The sequence below is a fragment of the Bombyx mori genome, chromosome 19, assembly GCF_030269925.1.
Source record: "Bombyx mori chromosome 19, ASM3026992v2".
In the NCBI taxonomy this organism is placed as follows: Eukaryota; Metazoa; Arthropoda; class Insecta; order Lepidoptera; family Bombycidae; genus Bombyx; species Bombyx mori.
This window is the reverse complement of record NC_085125.1, coordinates 4,082,191-4,100,369: the sequence shown is the minus strand read 5'-3', so window position 1 is coordinate 4,100,369 and position 18,179 is coordinate 4,082,191. Positions and strand designations below refer to the sequence as shown.

General features: G+C 36.8%; 1 protein-coding gene across 1 annotated transcript; it reads left to right on the top strand.

Moving 5' to 3' along the window:
• Positions 1 to 220: 220 nt before the first annotated feature.
• On the top strand, positions 221 to 12,245 carry LOC101740117 (A disintegrin and metalloproteinase with thrombospondin motifs 17). The gene is made up of 5 exons (XM_004933399.5): positions 221 to 705; positions 9,432 to 9,882; positions 10,647 to 10,752; positions 11,692 to 11,832; positions 12,138 to 12,245. Exons 1-5 carry the CDS (start codon positions 577 to 579, stop codon positions 12,193 to 12,195), a joined length of 885 nt encoding a protein of 294 aa, XP_004933456.3. The 5' UTR covers positions 221 to 576; the 3' UTR covers positions 12,196 to 12,245.
• Positions 12,246 to 18,179: the final 5,934 nt, after the last annotated feature.

Genomic DNA, 18,179 nt, shown 5'->3' with positions numbered 1-18,179 from the left:
AGCATCAGTGACTTACAACGGTGACTTACAATTAGCTGGGCCTGTCTGCAATCTGTTGATTTAGGCAACAAAACTTTTAAGTTATTGTGACCAAATAATAAAATGTCGGTTAAGCCCTATAAAGCATACGGTGATTTCTCATGAAAGTGTGGGATGTGTGTAGGCGCCTCCCTCCTACGAATTTCAGGATTGAGTGACGACCCATACTAAGCTTTCATTTTGGATTATTCCTATTAATGAAACTAATTTTACTGTGGTGGTTGATTTTCAACATGTAATCCACTTTTCATTTGCTTGAAAAGTTGTTCACTAATTTTCTATCAAATCATTAAAATAAATTTGTTAAAATATGCATAAAGTCTGTCTGTATATTTTTGAAATCAAATCAAATCAAATCAAAAATTGTTTTGCGTGCTGTATGTAACTCAGGTTGAAATTGAACTACGAAACTGTCGCTAAGAGACCTCAAGAGTCAAGAAAAGAGTAAATTTATTTTTTGTGAGAATTAGTGTGCTAAATTTAAATTTGTGTGCTAAATTTAAGTGTTAAATTAGTATATAACGTACGCAGTTCATCATGAGTTTAGCTTTAGATCTAGTTTTAGTCAAGCACGGACGTTGTGCGGAAACTGATCTCTCCAATATGAATACGAGTTTAGTGTTAATTATTTTTGTGTTAATTTTAAATATTTGTATCTGCCGTAATGTGAGTACATATTTGTTTTTATTGTTTTTCTTCTTTATACTTAATTTCGTTTTTCGATTTCAGAAACTTATAAACTTTAGAGACTTTTAATTATTATTTTTTTCATTAAAATTTTCCGTTGAAAATGTCCGTTTATTTGTATCTTAATATATAAATTTTTTGATCGTGTTTTATAAATTATAATACTTTTAATATAACTTTTAATAAATTATAAGAGCTAGGTTCACAGTTCGCGGTATCTATTGAATTGTACAATTTGTCTATCGCTTATTGCCTATCGATTTTAAGTAGATAATGTATTTAAATATTGTTTTAAAATAAAATACATTTGTGAAACTGACGTTTTTCCTAGTTCATTTAATCAGAACCAAAACAAATAAATGATCTGAGGCCCGTTATAAGGAAATCTGTAAAGTATCCGAAACATCAGAAATAATATAATTACAATAATAAAAACGAAATTAACCGATAAACTAATTTTATTAATATTAACATAAGTCTGTTACTGTGACTATTATTTTACGCCATTTTTGTGTCTAGAATTGCTCAAATCGAATTATCGACTTATGCGTTTAAATTTAACATTTCAAAAACTTAATTGAGCTTGAGATTTCCTTGCATTTCCACTAACGTCTAGTTTTTAAAGTAGGAGCTTCGCTGTGATTCGAATAAAACGGGCCAATGATCAATATCGTTATGTTTGGAATTCAATTTTTTTGTTGACCTTTATCATGCATTTAAACGGATTTCGACAGGCTAGAAACAGTAAGCATACGTCAGAAAACGTATTGTTGCGTGAAACCGAAACAGCTTTATGCTTAGGACACGGTCTTTTGAATGAGAGGCAGTAGACTTATTTGACCGCGACGGGGCAACGCAAACCCGCCGTCGCGTCGCCCGAAACATGTCTTGTCGGATCCCCCGGATTCCTTCTTGGTGCTTTTAGGCCTTTCAAGCGCTGGTTACCGTTCTCGTCGAACTGGTCGATTACAACGAAGAGTTCGACGAGCGACCTAACACATAGACACAGCCCACTGAGTTTCTCGCCGGGTCTTCTCAGTGAGTCGCGATTCCGATCCGGTGGTAGACTCTGCGAAGCACTGCTCTTGCTAGAGCTAGTGTTAGCAAATTCTCTCGGGTTGAGCCCGTGAGCTCACCTACCCTTCCGGGCGTAGCTGGAGTAGCCACTTAGGCTACCAGCCAATAGGTAGGGAAATAAATGCACTAGACGTTCGCCGGTGGCAAGACCGTAATAAATATCTAATGAAATTGTCTATTTTTTTAAGTTTATGAAAATTATTACATCATGTCCAATATTTTGTCAGCATCAGAATTTAAAAAAAATTATATCTAAAGAGAATTGTAGAAATAGATCACTCGATACGGAAATATAATGAGAAAACTAACCCTTTGCGGCATGTGTGAGCGTCACGCGACGTTTTTGCGATAACATTGAAGTAGGTTAAGAGGTTGTGACTCGCAATTTTCTGAATATTACACTTTTTTTATTCAATGTATGTACAAAACTTACAACATTCAGATCAGATCGTATTGCCAAAGCGTAATTATTATCAAATGGTTTCGTAAAATTTCTTAGTAATAAAGTTGATGTAATTCAGTAGGTACGTGGGCGTGCGAATTATTATGAAAAATAGTATTGTAAATGAATGTATTATTTTATTGTATTATTTTATATAGGTAGGTACTAGATCTTAGTCATCTGGACTCAAACTTGGATTCCTTGTACAACGGGACCAAACTGATATACATAACGTTTTTGTATTTCAACAAATAAATATACCTAGTCAGGTCATAAGTTCTGTCACATGTTTAATGTAAAATAATTGAAACAAGTTTATTCATTATGTAACCATTCATATACCAAAATGAACTAAACAAAACATAGATTCTTATGACACTAAAGTTTATTCAAAATGACCTCCGTGATTTTGAATACAGGCCTTCAATCTGCGCGGCCAGTCGTCTATCGCAGCACGAACGAGGTCCATGTCAATATCGGCGGCTGCCTTAATCAAGGATGTCTTGAGTGATTCCAAATTGGGATGAGGCTTTGAGCACGCCTTTTCCTCCAAGTGTTGCCATATCTTGTAATCTAACGGATTCAAATCTGGACTGGAGGAGGGCCAGTCTTCGTGCCGGATGAAGTCGATTTCACGCGCCGCCAGCCAGTCTTGTGTGCTCTTCGCTCTATGAGCTGGCGCCGAATCTTGTTGGAATACCCAGTGCCTATTAATGAACATGGTATGAGAAGCAGGTTCCACAAGGTTCGTCAGGACTGTATTTTGATACACAACTGCATTCGTTTTTACACCTTTCTCACAAAAAATGTACCTCTGTTAAGCCCCAATAAGAAACTCCTAACCATACCATGAGCGAGGATGGAAAATGACCTCGTTGGACACGCGGAATACGGTTGCTCGCTTCTTCACTACTGTGTGCGTACACCTTATCATTTTGTTTGTTGTAGCTCTCTTCTACGGTAAAAATTTTTTCATCCGAAAAAAGAATTTCTCGATATATTTTTCCCGCGTACCGCTTCAACAAAGCGCGGCATCTCTTCAGTCTCAGGTCCATTAGACGAGCATTCAAACGATGTCCTGTTTTTTTTCGATATGCCCGAAGCCCTAAGTCTTCATTTAACACCCTTTTCACCGTGGTTCTGCTTAACCCCATCTGAAGGGCCAACAGTTTCTGCTTACGTTTGGGATTTCTTTGAATTCGCGCCTTCACAGCTTTTATCACTGCTGGAGTCCTAACAGACCGAGGGCGACCACTTCTTGACCTGTCATCTACACTAGAGTCTTCATTGTATCGTTTGATGGTACGATAAACGAATCTTTTGGTTATATTCAAATTTTTCAGTATGTTAAAAATTGAGAATTGGCGCGCAACCGCAACGATGCAACGCAATAACTGCAACACGGTCTTCTTTAAGCGTCCACTCCATATTTAAAAATGAGTAAAATTCTAAAAGTATACATTTTTATTTTCATGAACAATTCGAAATTCGAATTCAATAAACTTTTTTGTGGCCAGCATTCTAAAAGAAAAGTTTTTACTGTGTGACAATACTTAGGACCTGACTAGGTATATACAGACAGTGAAAACAAACCTGTCTCATGAATTTTTGCTTGAAATGGGAATCAAGTTTTCAACTTTGAATAATAAGGATTTACACATTTTTACTCTCGGATTTCAGTTCAGCCTTTGCATCTTACGCGAGAAATTAATAAAGAAGATTCGTTTTTGAAAATCTTAAGGTCCGTTTAGGCACGTAGCCCTATTTCTATCTCTATGAATCGATTCTGTTTTTTGTACCCACAGTGATGAAAATGATTCGGTATTGTGTTTAAGCAAACGTAAAACACTAGCTAACGTTAATTTCTTGGTTCCTTTATTTCATCTTTATTCGTCTTACACAAAATGCGTTCCTTAAGCATGTCCTCTCCAAACGCATTGGTCGTGCAAACTGTCTCTTAAGTTAAATTTAGAAATTCACTTACTTCTAGCTGAGAATCAATCTATCTATCAATCTTATCTTACGTTAGTTAAATTCAAAACTGAATTTTACTAATTGTTACTCGAAATTTTGTACAATTAAAGAACATTTTGTAATTATAATGTAGGTAATGTTGTGGATGCGCTGTGTATATTTTTCGAAAAATATGTTTTAAAGCATGAATCTTTTGCAATGTTGATTTATTTTGAATCAAATTGGACATTACTTTGGAACGTAGAGTGAATCGCTATGAGATATTAATATATTAGAGTAGTAGTAGTAGTGCCGAGTAGGGAGTAGACCCGATCTTATTTTTAACCAACAGCTTTGACGCCTTTAACATGTAGCTCTACAGACTGCTAGTATATTATGTGCTTAATAGCATATTTTGTATAGCGACTGATCTGAAGAATTATCTTCATATGTCTACTACTCGTTCTCGCCGGATCTTCTCAGTGGGTCGTGTTTCCGATCCGGTGGTAGATTCTGCGAAGCACTGCTCTTGCTAGGGCCAGTGTTAGCAGCACTCCGGTTTGAGCCCGGGAACTCACCTACTAGCTCGGTGAATCTAGAATAACTCCTCGAGGCTACTAGAATAGGTAGGAAATAAAAACCGGAGTAGGGCTATATCTACGACTGGGTGACGCTGCTATCCACTTAAAGCGTCACCAAAGATAATTTTTGCCACGTACCATCCGGCCTCGGAATGGGCTTCGTCTACCATAATTATGCCTGTGCTATTTCCTGATAATATTTGCTATTTTAAAAGGCGGTTTTCAGCTTGGCTATGTCGTGCGCATTGGTAATGTTCATGAGCGAAGTAAACAGATGCACTCGATCCTTAAAGACCTGAGAACGAATGCTTTATTGCATTCAAATAACGGTTATTCTGTTCAAATATGATTGCTTCACGGCATTAAATAGACAGAATGATGGTGCTGAAGCGCTTAGGCTCTATACCCTAACCACTGGTGAGTGAATCTAGCGAGTCTGGGTATCGAATTGAATTCATAAAGAGACAAGCTAAGGGTTCAGCTAAACTCAACCGGACTTGTAGATGTAGAGAAATAAATGGATAGGACATTTTTTCTCTTCGCCTTTTTCTCAATCACGCCAGTCTTGACAGAGGGGTTGGATTTTTGTTTTATTGCTCTAGTAGGCAGACGAGCGTACGGCCCACCTGATGGTGAGTGGTTACCGTCGCCCATGAACTTCAGCAATGCCAGGGGCAGAGGCAAGCCGCTGCCTACCGTTAAGCCGTGATCGAATTGACGCTTCTCACGATGTCCCGCCATCTCTGCCTGCTTGAAGCCATCCTACTGGACTACATTTAGGGGATCCCTCCTGCAGTTTTAATTTGGTCGATCCATCTTAATGGCGACGTCCCGCGCGGTCATGTACCGCGGTCATGTATGTCTAGTAGACGGTACATGACCGCGTCTACCCTAATAAAATGTTAATTAATTAAAAACGTGATATTTTATAGTAAGCGCTTTGTGTCGTCTCCAGTTAATTTGATCATGGATTTAGAAGCTGCCTTTATAGTCTTCCGAAACTTTTTATTAGGTAAATTGAATTGTGAATTGGTTATTTCAATTTAATTATATGTAAAAACTTCGAGATTTGATCGAACCACGATTTATGGAAAATATCTTTGTACATTATGTCATAGGCGTAAATACATAGTATCATAAATGATAATACATCGATACATTGAAAATAGTTCTTACATCTCTTGAATAGAGTAGAAATTCTTCATACGCACAGCCAATGGTCTTGTAACAGCCGTGACAATGTATAATTTATATTGTTCTCTTAATTCCACGTAAATCAATTCAAATTAAACATGATGTAATGGAATTCTTCGATATGGTCATACTATGACAAAATTCAATGATAGGTCAAGGTACACATTAGACACGCTTTTGGTCTGCCATTTTAATGTTTTACATATCTAGTAAAAAATGAACACAACCTTTTGTTTATGATTTTATAGATATATACGTGACGAAAATCAAAGTGTGAAAAAATACGGCTGATTGTTAATAATACTACGAAATAAACCAGATTATTCAATATTCTAATTATTTTGTAGGTTTATAAATATTACATTAATTAATTCAAAATTATTATTTACTAGCGACTCACCCTCGCTTCGCTTCAGAAACTGTAATTCCTTATTAATTTATTCACTATTTAATGGATGTTATTATACATATAAACCTTCCTCTTCAATTACTCTATCTACTAAAAAAACTGAATCAAAATCCGATGTGTAGTTTTAAAGATTTAAGCATACATAGGGATATAGGGACAGAGAAAGCGACTTTGTTTTATACTATGTAGTGATTGTTATAACTTTTTGGTTTTTTGTTTCGTGGACTTGATACTTAAACGATATAAATACACATGTCTCACAACTGAGACGAATCTTATGACATCTCACATGTTAAAAACCGAAAAAGGCACGATTAGACTAGGTACTTCAGCGTGTACCATAGAATTAGACTTCCAGATTACGTCCAAAAAACAACCTCCTTTGGAATCCGTGTAAAATACACATAAAATAATTATTTACTTTATTAATTTGTTTTATCATTCATTTAAAAAATATATTACCATGGCATAGAATCAAATACGGTTATCTTATTTTGTGATTCGTGTCTGAGCCTATTACGATGTCACGGGAATCCGCTGGATGTTGTTGCGTAGAACGGATGATTATGGGGAACTTTGGCGGAAGCATATTTCTAGATGTTGACGTGGTAGGTGGTGGTAGGATCTCTTGGGAGTCCGCGCGGGTAGGTACCACCGCCCTGCCTATTTCTGCCGTGAAGCAGTAATGCGTTTCGGTTTGAAGGGTGGGGCAGCCGTTGTAACTATACTGAGATCTTAGAACTTATATCTCAAGGTGGGTCCGCATATACGTTGTAGATGTCCATGGGCTCCAGAAACCATCTAACACCAGGTGGGCTGTGAGCTCGTCCACCTATCTAAGCAATTAAAAAAAAATATATTTATTTATAAAATGGTATCTACATTCCCGCGAGACTAAATCTGACTCGAGTCCTCACTTAAATTCAGTGGTTTCTGTTTTTGTATCGAAATGAACCTAAATTATAATCTGAATTAAAAAAAATACGGTCATGTCGAAAACGGAAGTGTGATACTAGAATATTTTTAAACATTTATTTAGGCGAAACCTAATGATATTTGTATTATGACGCGTTTTAGCTGAACCCAGATAACATCGGGCGGTGTAAGTAGGTACGATTTAAAAAAAAGAAACTGTTCGAATAATCTATATTGTATACATAAACGTATTTAAAATTAGAACTGTTTGATTTTATTATCAATTTTTTTTTTTCGTTTTCACATAATCGCTGAAGACCAAAGAAGTTAAAGAGTATTTCATATACTTAGGGCCATTGTTTGAAGGTTATACTTTTAGAGCAGCGTCGCCCGAAATTATAATCACGACCATTCTGCCGAGAGTGCAAACGACTGAGAAGAAGAATACCTTTATGTCATGACGGTCAGGGGTATTGTGTGGATTCGGCACGGTAGCAACTAATTAACTATAATAAGCTGGTCTGCTTGCCTGGGCTACTGAAAATGATAGCTAAAAGTTCCATTATGGTCCTGAGCAAATACTAAGTGTATATGGTTCTGAGCTAGGTCAGACACTAGGTTTTCGGCGCGCACTGTGCGGTACCGTGGGTTTCGTGGAGTCGGAGTGGTGGGGCTCTATGGGGTTTAGTCGGTAGTCGGTTTTGCGGGGTAGCTCTTGGTGGCTGACGCCGTGCAGTGCCTCGAGCGCCTTTCTCAAGGCGTAGTCTCCCGGCAGGAATTGGGAGAAGAGGAGGACCCCTGTCTTCTTCTTCTCCCTGTTCTTCTCTGGAGGCGCCGGAGTCCGACATAACCCGGTCTCTTACCCCCCTCGACCGGGTATCCGTAAATGGATTCTCCAGCGTTAAAAAAAAAAAAAAGGTCAGACACTAGGTTATTCGCCCGATCACTGAACTAAAGAAAACCAAAATGTAACGTGTACCAGAAATACTTAGGTGACAAGGAATTAAGAACCAAAATAGGAACATATTTAACGCTCATAATGACTTCGAATTCGATTATATCTGCAACCACTCGAAATGCAAAGCGATTTAATAACGTAAATAAAATCTTAATGACATCTAAATATATAATAATAAGAATGATTTTCTTTTTGTATGTTTTCTGTGCGTTCCTAAAGTATTCATGATGTTGGCAACCGCGGGAAGATTAATAAAATGGCGCCATCAACGTATTGATTTTTGCCTTTTGGAATCGGATCTCTAACATTTAGCAATAGATCAACTTAGTTACTTTACTTTGAATATAAGTGATAGATGAGTTACGAATATTGAATAATTTAATGATTTTTTTACAGCTTACATTCGCGTTTTTTTATTATCTTTATATATTGTTTTCGACGTCTAAGAATACTTAACAATTTTCGTAGTTACCACGGGCGACATTCGGAGTTTTGATTGATTTCATGAATGTTACAAGTTTTAATTATGGGTTATAAATGGTACCACCACCCCGTCTGTTTCCACCGTGAAGCAGTAATGCGTTTCGGTTCGAAGGGTGGGGTAGCCGTTGTAACTATACTGAGACCTTAGAACCTATATCTCGAGGTGGGTGGCGCATTTACGTTGTAGATGTCTATGGGCTCCAGTAACCACTTAATACCAGGTGGGCTGTGAGCTCGTCCATCCATCTAAGCAATAAAAAAAAAACAGTGCATAATTTTATTTTATTTATGGGTAACCAAAAAAATATACTTAACGTAGCTAGACCTTTCACAAGGAGGACCAACTCCTTGTTGAAGGTTCCGTGGATGCAGGCAGCGCAGAACCAGTCATTACGGTGGCCCTTGAGAGAGGCTTATGTCGAGCAATGGACGACTATGAGCAGATGATGATAGGCAAAGCTTCCGGCGCAAACCGGTCACAAAAACAGATAAATAAAAAAAAAGCCAAAAATTTTTGAAACGTGCTCCAATTTTTGTCTTAAAAATATATTATATATAAACATGTTACTAATATAAAATATATACGTAACTTATAAAATAAATTCTCACATTGTTCTTTTTAAGTTTTTGTTTTATATTTTTATCAACAACTAAGACTTTAAGCATTGTAAAAAATATATATTAATATTTCAGCATAATGACGTTAGTGAATCACCTTCGTTAAAATTGTGGTCTAAGGAGAAGGATTCAATAGAATACTATACGAAGCCCAAAAACGGTATCACGGTCCCGATCATGATTCATTTAGACAAGAATCTCTCGACGAAGCTTCCGGTAAAAAACAAAATGAGATCGCAAAAATTCAAAATGGCCGCCCGAAGAGTACTCAGAGACGTCGAAGATATATTCGAACATTCTAGTCTGAATCTGACCATTTCTTTCCAATTGTTAGACGTTAAAATATTGAAAAACAAAATAGCTAAGATCGCAATGGACGGGGACGTCGTGAAATACTTGAAGACTTATTGTCGCTGGCAAGGGGAACAGAAGTTGAAACACGAGAATTGGTGGTTCTCGATTCTTTTTACGGGATTGGATTTGTTTTACTTCGATGATATGGGACATGCCGCTAAGCGAGTCACCAGTAAGTTTTAGTGGTCCTCTAATTACCTGTACAGATAGTTTCCGGAGTGAAGTTGATACCCTCTTGCGCGGTTTCGTTTCTTCTTCCACCAAATTTTGTCTATGGCCCGATCAAAGTTGAAGGATGCCTATATATAATTTTTCCTTCTCATACGAGAGAAGAAGCTCACGGCCTATCCGATATTAGCTGGTGACCGGAGCCCATGGACATCAGCTGCTCCATTCTTCAAACCGGAACGCATTATTACTTCGTGGCATAAATAGGTCAGGTTCTGGTATGTACCCGTGAGGACTCACAGGACGGCCTACCGCCAGTATATAGTGTAAATGTTCATCTCACTTGCAAAGTATTTATATATATATTTTTTTGTTTGGATGGGTAGAAAAGCTCATAGCCCACCTGGTGTTAAGTGGTTACTGGAGCCCATAGACATCTGCAACGTAAATTGCAGATGTCTATGGGCATCTGCAACCACCCACCTTGAGATATAAGTTCTAAAGTCTCAGTATAGTTACAACGGCCACCCCACCTTTCAAACCGAAACGCATTACTGCTTCACGGCAGAAATAGGCGGGGTGGTGGTACCTACCCGTGCGGACTCACAAGAGGTCGTACCACCAGTAAAAAATAAGAATACATGTATCTACCTACGAGAACCTATATTGTATTCACATGTCAATTTCACAAGTAAGTTCTTGCCTACCCTAGTCATTAAATGTAATTTACATAATAAAGAGTTTAGACATTTCACTTATTACTTTCAGGTCGAAGCTACATGAAGGGTATGTGCAGTATAAACAATAGCTGCACTCTGACAGAATGGGGGAACAAGAATACAGCGTTCATGTTGGCACACGAAATCGCGCACAGGTTATAATAATCTATACCAATATACATAATATAAATCTACAGTGATTTTTACGGATGTTCCGTTATAACTACTGAACCGTGCATCCCATTGACTTGAAACTTGGTATCCATTTAGAAAATACATGTACTTAATGGGTAGGCTAATATTTATGTGCGTGTTGGATTCCCTACACCAGTTGCGGGGGCGGCTCTCACCATGAGAATCTTTGTGGGGGTGAGAAATAGTAATGTTAATTTTAAATGCCCAGCGAAGCGGACGGGTACAGCTAGTCTTTAATACAATTAACTATCTTATTTAAAGTTGTGATAAAAGTCTAGAGAGAACTGATTTGTCTGTAATTATTTTGATTTTTTTGTTAATTGACTGTAATTTTTAGGTAAATTATTTTATATTAAAAATGAATGTTATCCCAGTAATAGTTATAAAGATTTGACAACTAATTATTTTAGATTTGAAATCATAGATGTTGGAGCTTATGTCTCTAATGAATTTTTTACCTATATAATTCCTAGTTGTCTTGAAGTACTTTAAGACTTCACAGGGTGTCTAAGTGAGTCCAGGGGGCCTAGCCTGAAAGAATTTGCTAACATCTGCTCTATCCAGAGCAGTGCTTCGCCCAATTTTCTGCTAGTTTGGAATCGCGATCCACTGAGAAGATCCGGCTAGAAACTCAGTTGGTTCTAATGTCTGTTAAACGTAACAAACACCATATACAGTTTATAATTGGGGGAAGTTGATGGGAGAAATGCACTTTCCCCCCTTTGCCTTTTCATGAGTTCTGTCTCATGCGAGGTTTGGATGCTGTTTGTTGAGCGACAGGAGGTTTTAGTCGGTTCGACTCCGACACGGAAGACCGGCGATTTCCTCCTGATCAAAAAAAAATACAATTTACAATGAAATTAGGTTCTAAGTGTATTATATTTTAAGCTACTTTTCAGTTTGGGTGTTCCTCACGACGGCTATCCTAACAACGAGTGTCGCGGGCGGCACGTAATGAGCGCTGTGTTTAGTCCGTTATCGCACAATCAAGCTAAGAGCTGGTCTCCGTGCAGCAGACGAGCATTGAAACATTATCTATCGTAAGTTCATAAGGAATATTACAAATAAAATAAATAATAGTTTAAAAAAAATACGCCTTTGCTCGTCCACCTGTCCTGATGGAACTGAAAGGGCCTCCGGTAAACCAACAATCATAAAAAAATTAATATCTTTTTCTAATAATGGCCTCCTATGTAATGTATTAATGAGTAATATTTAGAGTATTTTCTCAGTATTCATGAGGAAAAAGGCAGTTTGTGAAATTGAAATTTTCAATTTGATTTCGATTTTTCATTTGAGATTTCACTTGTTTATTCGACTTATTTGATAATACTTTTTTTTTCAGGAGCAAGCGAGCGTGGTGTCTGAAGCCGGAAGAAAATAACAAATATATTTTAGTGTAGGATTTATTTTAAGTAGTAAATTAAATTGTCTTACTAAATGTTTTATTTAATACGTGATTTTCATTGACTGAATGGATCTTTACGACGAGCTATCTACTATCTACCTATCGATGAATCTATTGATGAATATATATATATACAGCGTTGGAAGGCTCCTTTTAAAAAGCGACGCGGCACTATAACCCTGTTATCGTGGCCGCTGCAAATTACATAATGTCCAGATGACCAAACAATAAACAGCCGTCGTCGCTCTAAGCACGTAATTTCAGATACCTCCGATCCACTCTTGGTGCTTTTATGCATTCCAGGCACTGGTCATCGTCAACTGCAACTTAACTCACAGATATAACCCATTGAGTTTCTCGCCGGATCTTCTCAGAGGGTTACGATTCCCATCCGGTGGTAGATTCAGCGAAGCACTGCTCTTGGTAGGGTAGAGGGGTAAAATTCCCTAAGTCGAGACCCGTGAGCTCGTCTATACTCAATGAAGATGGTATAACCTTTCGAGGCTAGCAGTAGGTAGGAATAAATAAATAAAATTGAGTAATAATAAAATCCATGGATCAGCCTAAACATATCAATAAGTGTTGCTATTATAAAAATCCAGGCGCCTAAAATTGCTCTCGCCTTCCCTGTCGAGCTGCAATATTAAGAAGGTTCCAAATAAAGTTTATTTTTATTTAGCTAACATAGACACAATAATTATAGACAAACCATGTTTTATTTTACCACTTTTCAAATCGAAACGTATTAATGACGCAAATTATATATGCAGTCCAATGTTCCACTTACCAAGAACTCTCAGTAAAAATAAATGTGTCTAAAATCAAAGGTAACTACTAACTTCGTCTGCCTAACTACAAATGCTATAGCTTTCCATATTTTGAGCGTTTGGAATAGAACTAGGCAAAGTAAGTCAAAATTAAAAAGTAACCCGCAAAGGGGAAAGCCCATTTTAGGCCCAAAGCGGACAATAGATTATAGAAAAAATACTTAGTGCATTAATTTTGTCATTAATAAATATGCATTTACTTTCTTGCAAATAAGCGCCACTACAGTTTACAATAAGTAGTTTAAAAAAAGTAACTCTATTGAAAAAACAAGGATTTTTATTTTTGCGGGAAAAATATTGCCAGCTTCAAAACCTTTTACGTATAAAGTAAATATTTTGAGTATATAAATAAAACATATAAATAAAACTAGGCAATTAAAAAAAAAAAGTAAAAAAGTTTGGTACAGCACTACAAGTTGGTAATAAACATAAACTAACTGTTCTTAGTGAACTTCACATGGGGCCAAGATAAAGCGCACATCATTAACAAATTTTCCCATCATAATACAAACCGTCAATAATTCGGACTACCATTAAAGTTTAAACAATAGCAAATTAAATGAACTAAAGCACAGGAATCTGCTTTCGGCTAACAAAAGAAATACAGCATTAAATAGTAATTATTGTTATCTTGTTTTGGGCTATACGAAGAATTTTTATGATTTTAATTGTTAGTTATTTTGGTAACAATCACATATGTAAGCCACATTAGAAGCTAACAATATTCTTTGAGGGAACTTTGAAGTACAGAGACCGCATACAGTAAAGGATTTTTTCGATTACAAGATTGATATCGGATTGATAGTAATGCAAGATTAAGTTGTATTTTTATTTTTAATAAAGCTTTTATGTAAAGCATTGCTTACATTCGTCGTATAATTTTTGAATTTTGCAGTGTATGATCCACGGTGGCTCCATTACCTTCTTTTTATCGCTGTATTTTCTGCTATTTACATAGAGTCTGTAACGTAGCTGGAATAGTCCTTAGGCTACCAGCAAATAGGTAGGGAAAAAAAGGAGACTCAGCCAGATTTCATTATTCTTCACATATTTAATACATTATATTAATAATTTAATAATGTTGATAAGTTATAAATGCGAAAATGGTATTTAATTATTATCGATACACGCAACCGTTGTGACCACACACGTGATGCACAACCCAAAAAAACATACCACGTGATTTAAGTTCTAAATATACAACCATACATACTAACATACCGATCCATAAAATCTACATTTAACAAGACCAATGCAATAAATAACAATCACACACGCAAGTCTCACGAGAAATTCTGCGCCTAGATATAAAGCCTTTTTTTATTTCCAACAATTATTATTAACTAATGATTTAATATCGGGTGATTAATTTGGGTACACAATTCGTTTCCTTTAATTGGTCTAATGGTTCTGATTCACGTAAAACGAACTAAGATTAGTTATATTGTTTTGCTTTGTTTCCTAAAATTTAACTATTCATGATATTAAAACGGTAGATTTGATAAATTCCACCCATGAGCTAACGGCACGACTCGTGTTAAATGTTTACCGTATTTTTTTCTTTGTCTACCTCTCTGCTAGGAACTCCGAGGGCTTATATTGGTTTCAGTATGACGGACGGGCGAGCCCGCGGGACTCGAGGTGGACTGAGAGGATCTGAAAGGACATATCTAGAGCGAAGGCGGTTGTTCGTTGTCCCGTAATCTGAGGCGGGGATCTAGTTCACGATGGCTACAATAAAAGGGCTATTGTGCCGCGCCGTAAGCGGATAAGTCCGAAGAAACGTTCTAAAGCTCGCTTCAGATACTTACGGATCTATTCAAAATCAATGTCGTCGCCAATCCAAAATTAACCGCAGCCCACACAATCACTCCTGATTCCACATGAATCCTGAAACCGATACTAATACAAATTTATAATTATGTGGGTTTATTATTTTTAGTACACGATATTGTTTATTCTTTTTTATAAAAAGAAGACAAAAAATAAATAAAATATGACAATGATGCTTAAGTGGGAGATTCGATCCTTGGGATAGTCGCATCGGATACTAAGCGTCTTAACTTTTAGGCCATGGACATTCCAAGTAAAGTTTAACCGGTGTAATGGCAATTCGTGAAATAAAATATAGTCGACTAGGAAATTATCGAACATCACACGTTATTAATTTAAAAAAGAAATACCATCCAGTTGTACCACGTACATTCTGAATTTGTTTTCGTGCATTATAAAATATATGAAATAATCTCAATAGCTTTAAGTGTTTGTATCATATTTACGATTTGTTAGACGCTGTAGGAAATATCTCAAGTGCAGACGTTTCTTTAATTGTAATTTTTGTTTAATTACTGCTACTTAATCTGATTTTATCTGAGTCGGTGAATTTATTTGGTTGTTTCGTACGGAACACGAAAAAACCGTAATGAACATAAGCACGAATAAAAAACACTTTCACCCAAAACAATACTCTAAATCCATATAATGATATGTAAAGAGGCACGCGTGTCTCTACGTGCTTCATAAAACATTTTGCGGTAGTCGAGTCGCGCAATGCGCAGTTTTTGTTCAGTTTAGTTTTTATGTTAATTAAAATCAATAAAAAAAGTCTATATATGTATAACCCAAAATTTGAGATACATACGTATTTTTATATCACGAGCTAGTGTTTAGTGGTTACCGGCGCCAATAGACGCTACAACAAAAAATAATTCTGGTCTTAGACGCCTAATTTCTATTTAAAAAATTCTTGACACTTATGTTCCGTGTCATCCAGAAAGAATTAAGAGTATTATATAATTGAGGTTTCAAGATTAAGCCGCAACATTAGTTTAAATTAAGCCGCGAATGTCGAGAAAAAAACTACATACAGGACTATTTGCAAAAATATATACCTACAGAAAATACGGACGGTAGAAGATTCAGAGGAAACCCAGGCCTTGTTGGGAATACTTGTGTAAAAACTTAACTGCAGTGTCGGTCGATCTTACTTGAGGGAATTTTTTAACAGAAAATTAGTCCAGACCCTCGTCGGAGCTTCTCAGTGGGTTGCGATTCCAATCCGGTGGTATATTCTGCAAATCACTACTCTTGCTAGGGCTAGTGTTAGTAAATTCTCTCAGGTTGAGCCAGCAAGCTCACCTAGCCGTCCCGGCGTTGCTGGAATAGGTCCTTAGGCTACCAGCGAATAGGTAGGAAAAAAAGCCCTTATAATTCTATGAGTACTAATATGTTGCTAGTATAAGAGTCTAGGTGAATTCTAAATACTAATAAATTCGTTCGTCGAACGTTCCAGAACAACGAATCAGGCAAGACGCAAAATAACTATATCTAAATATTGCCTGCGACACACGAATAACAAATTCAAGTAACGCCAATCGGTATCTCTCGACGAAAACACCCATATTAGTATTCGGTTTGTTACACAAAACTGAAAGTCACTTACGGTTTTACAGTGAAAGTGTAATTTATTAAGAGAGATTTCGCAATGAAAGCTACCTCTGGTGATGTGTCGGGAAATTGTATTTTGATATAACGTTAATTGGATTAGGCATATACTGACCGCACGGGTAGGTACCACCACCATGCCTATTTCTGCCCTGAAGCAGTAATGGCTTTCGGTTTGAAGTGTGGGGCAGCTGTCGTAATGTAAAACTGAGACCTTAGAACTTATGTCTGAAGGTGGGTTGTGGCATTTACGTTGTAGATGTCTATGGGCTCCGGTAACCACTTCAAACTAGGTGGGTTATGAGCCCGACCACCCAAGAAAGCAATATAAAAAAATGCAGCTGTGTTTATTCTTTTTTTTTTTTTTTTTTTAGATGGTTGGGCGTGCTCACAGCCCACCTGCTGTTAAGCGGTTACTGGAACCCATAGACATCTACAACGTAAATACGCCATCCACCTTGAGATATAAGTTCTAAGGTCTCAAGTATAGTTACAACGGCTGCCCCACCCTTCAAAACGAAACGCATTACTGCTTCACGGCAGAAATAGGCGGGGCGGTGGTACCTACACGTCCGGACTCACAAGAGGCCCTACCACAAGTAACTATCCAAGCATGTTTAGGGTATCAGAAGAATTCATTTTAGAAATTCTCTATTGCGGTTTGATTTGATCTCGCAAAGAATGAAGTCGTTCTGATGTTGATTATCTCACGTATCATTTAGTGGCTCTGGATTTACAGAGAGACTCGGATGCTCTCTGTTATGCACCGTTGTTACAAGGGCTGTGCTTTGAGGGGTTGTTTGAGATGATCCCATTTTCATCGTATCGTCATCTTCTTTTTACCATCGCGCCACCCTCCATCAGAGACTACCTGGGACCATCATCTTCATTGACATTGCGCTTTAGGGTAACTTTTTTATCACGTGGGATTAGACGCAAAGTTAATAAGTAGTTATAATATAATAATATGTATAAACTTGTGACTTCAATCACATATCTCAAAGAATCCAAGCATTTGCTTCAATATTCTATACCCCAGTTTTATTATACAGAAAGAATTCTATCAATCACATTAAAAAAAATCATTTTAAAAAAACTTAGCATCTTCACACTGCTGACCCAGAAACGCAAACAAAGGAGTGTTATATTTCTTGGTAATGAAATCTAGTTCTCTATGAACGATAATTTAATGATTAGACAGTCATTGTTGACATTATCAAGAACTATATAAAAAAATTAACGAATATCAAGGCTATGGGACAGAGAAATTTGAACCTTTTTGGTAAGATTTATAGTCGGATTTTTTATTAGACGAAGTCAACTGACGTTTACTGTGTTGTCAGGTTTTGATGAAATAAAAATAGTGTTGTGACAAAGTGAACGATTGAAAAAACTCCTGAATTAATGAAATTGCCTCGATAGTCTAGTGAATAGTTGGTGTGCCGAATTGCCGATATCGGGTACGGGGTTCGAATTTTAGGCGTGCTTTGTACATAGCAACGAGTTTTCGACGAAATATTATGTTCCTATAGTATCTACCTGTACTGAATACCGAGTGTTTTAAACATTAAGAAAAACATTGCGAGGAAGCTTGTAAGACTGTCCTATTTCCAATACATCATATAGTTGAAATTATAGATATATAAAATATAACAATTATAGGTATGTAATGAAAATAAAAAAAACTGATTGTAGTTACATACTACTA

Bases quoted from the DNA above. Each gene is read 5' to 3' on its own strand.
- LOC101740117 (XM_004933399.5), top strand. From the start codon at position 577: ATGAGTTTAGCTTTAGATCTAGTTTTAGTCAAGCACGGACGTTGTGCG. The intron at 9,883-10,646 runs GTAAGTTTTAGT...TATTACTTTCAG, and splicing joins TGCCGCTAAGCGAGTCACCA to GTCGAAGCTACATGAAGGGT. The intron at 11,833-12,137 runs GTAAGTTCATAA...TTTTTTTTTCAG, and splicing joins GCATTGAAACATTATCTATC to GAGCAAGCGAGCGTGGTGTC.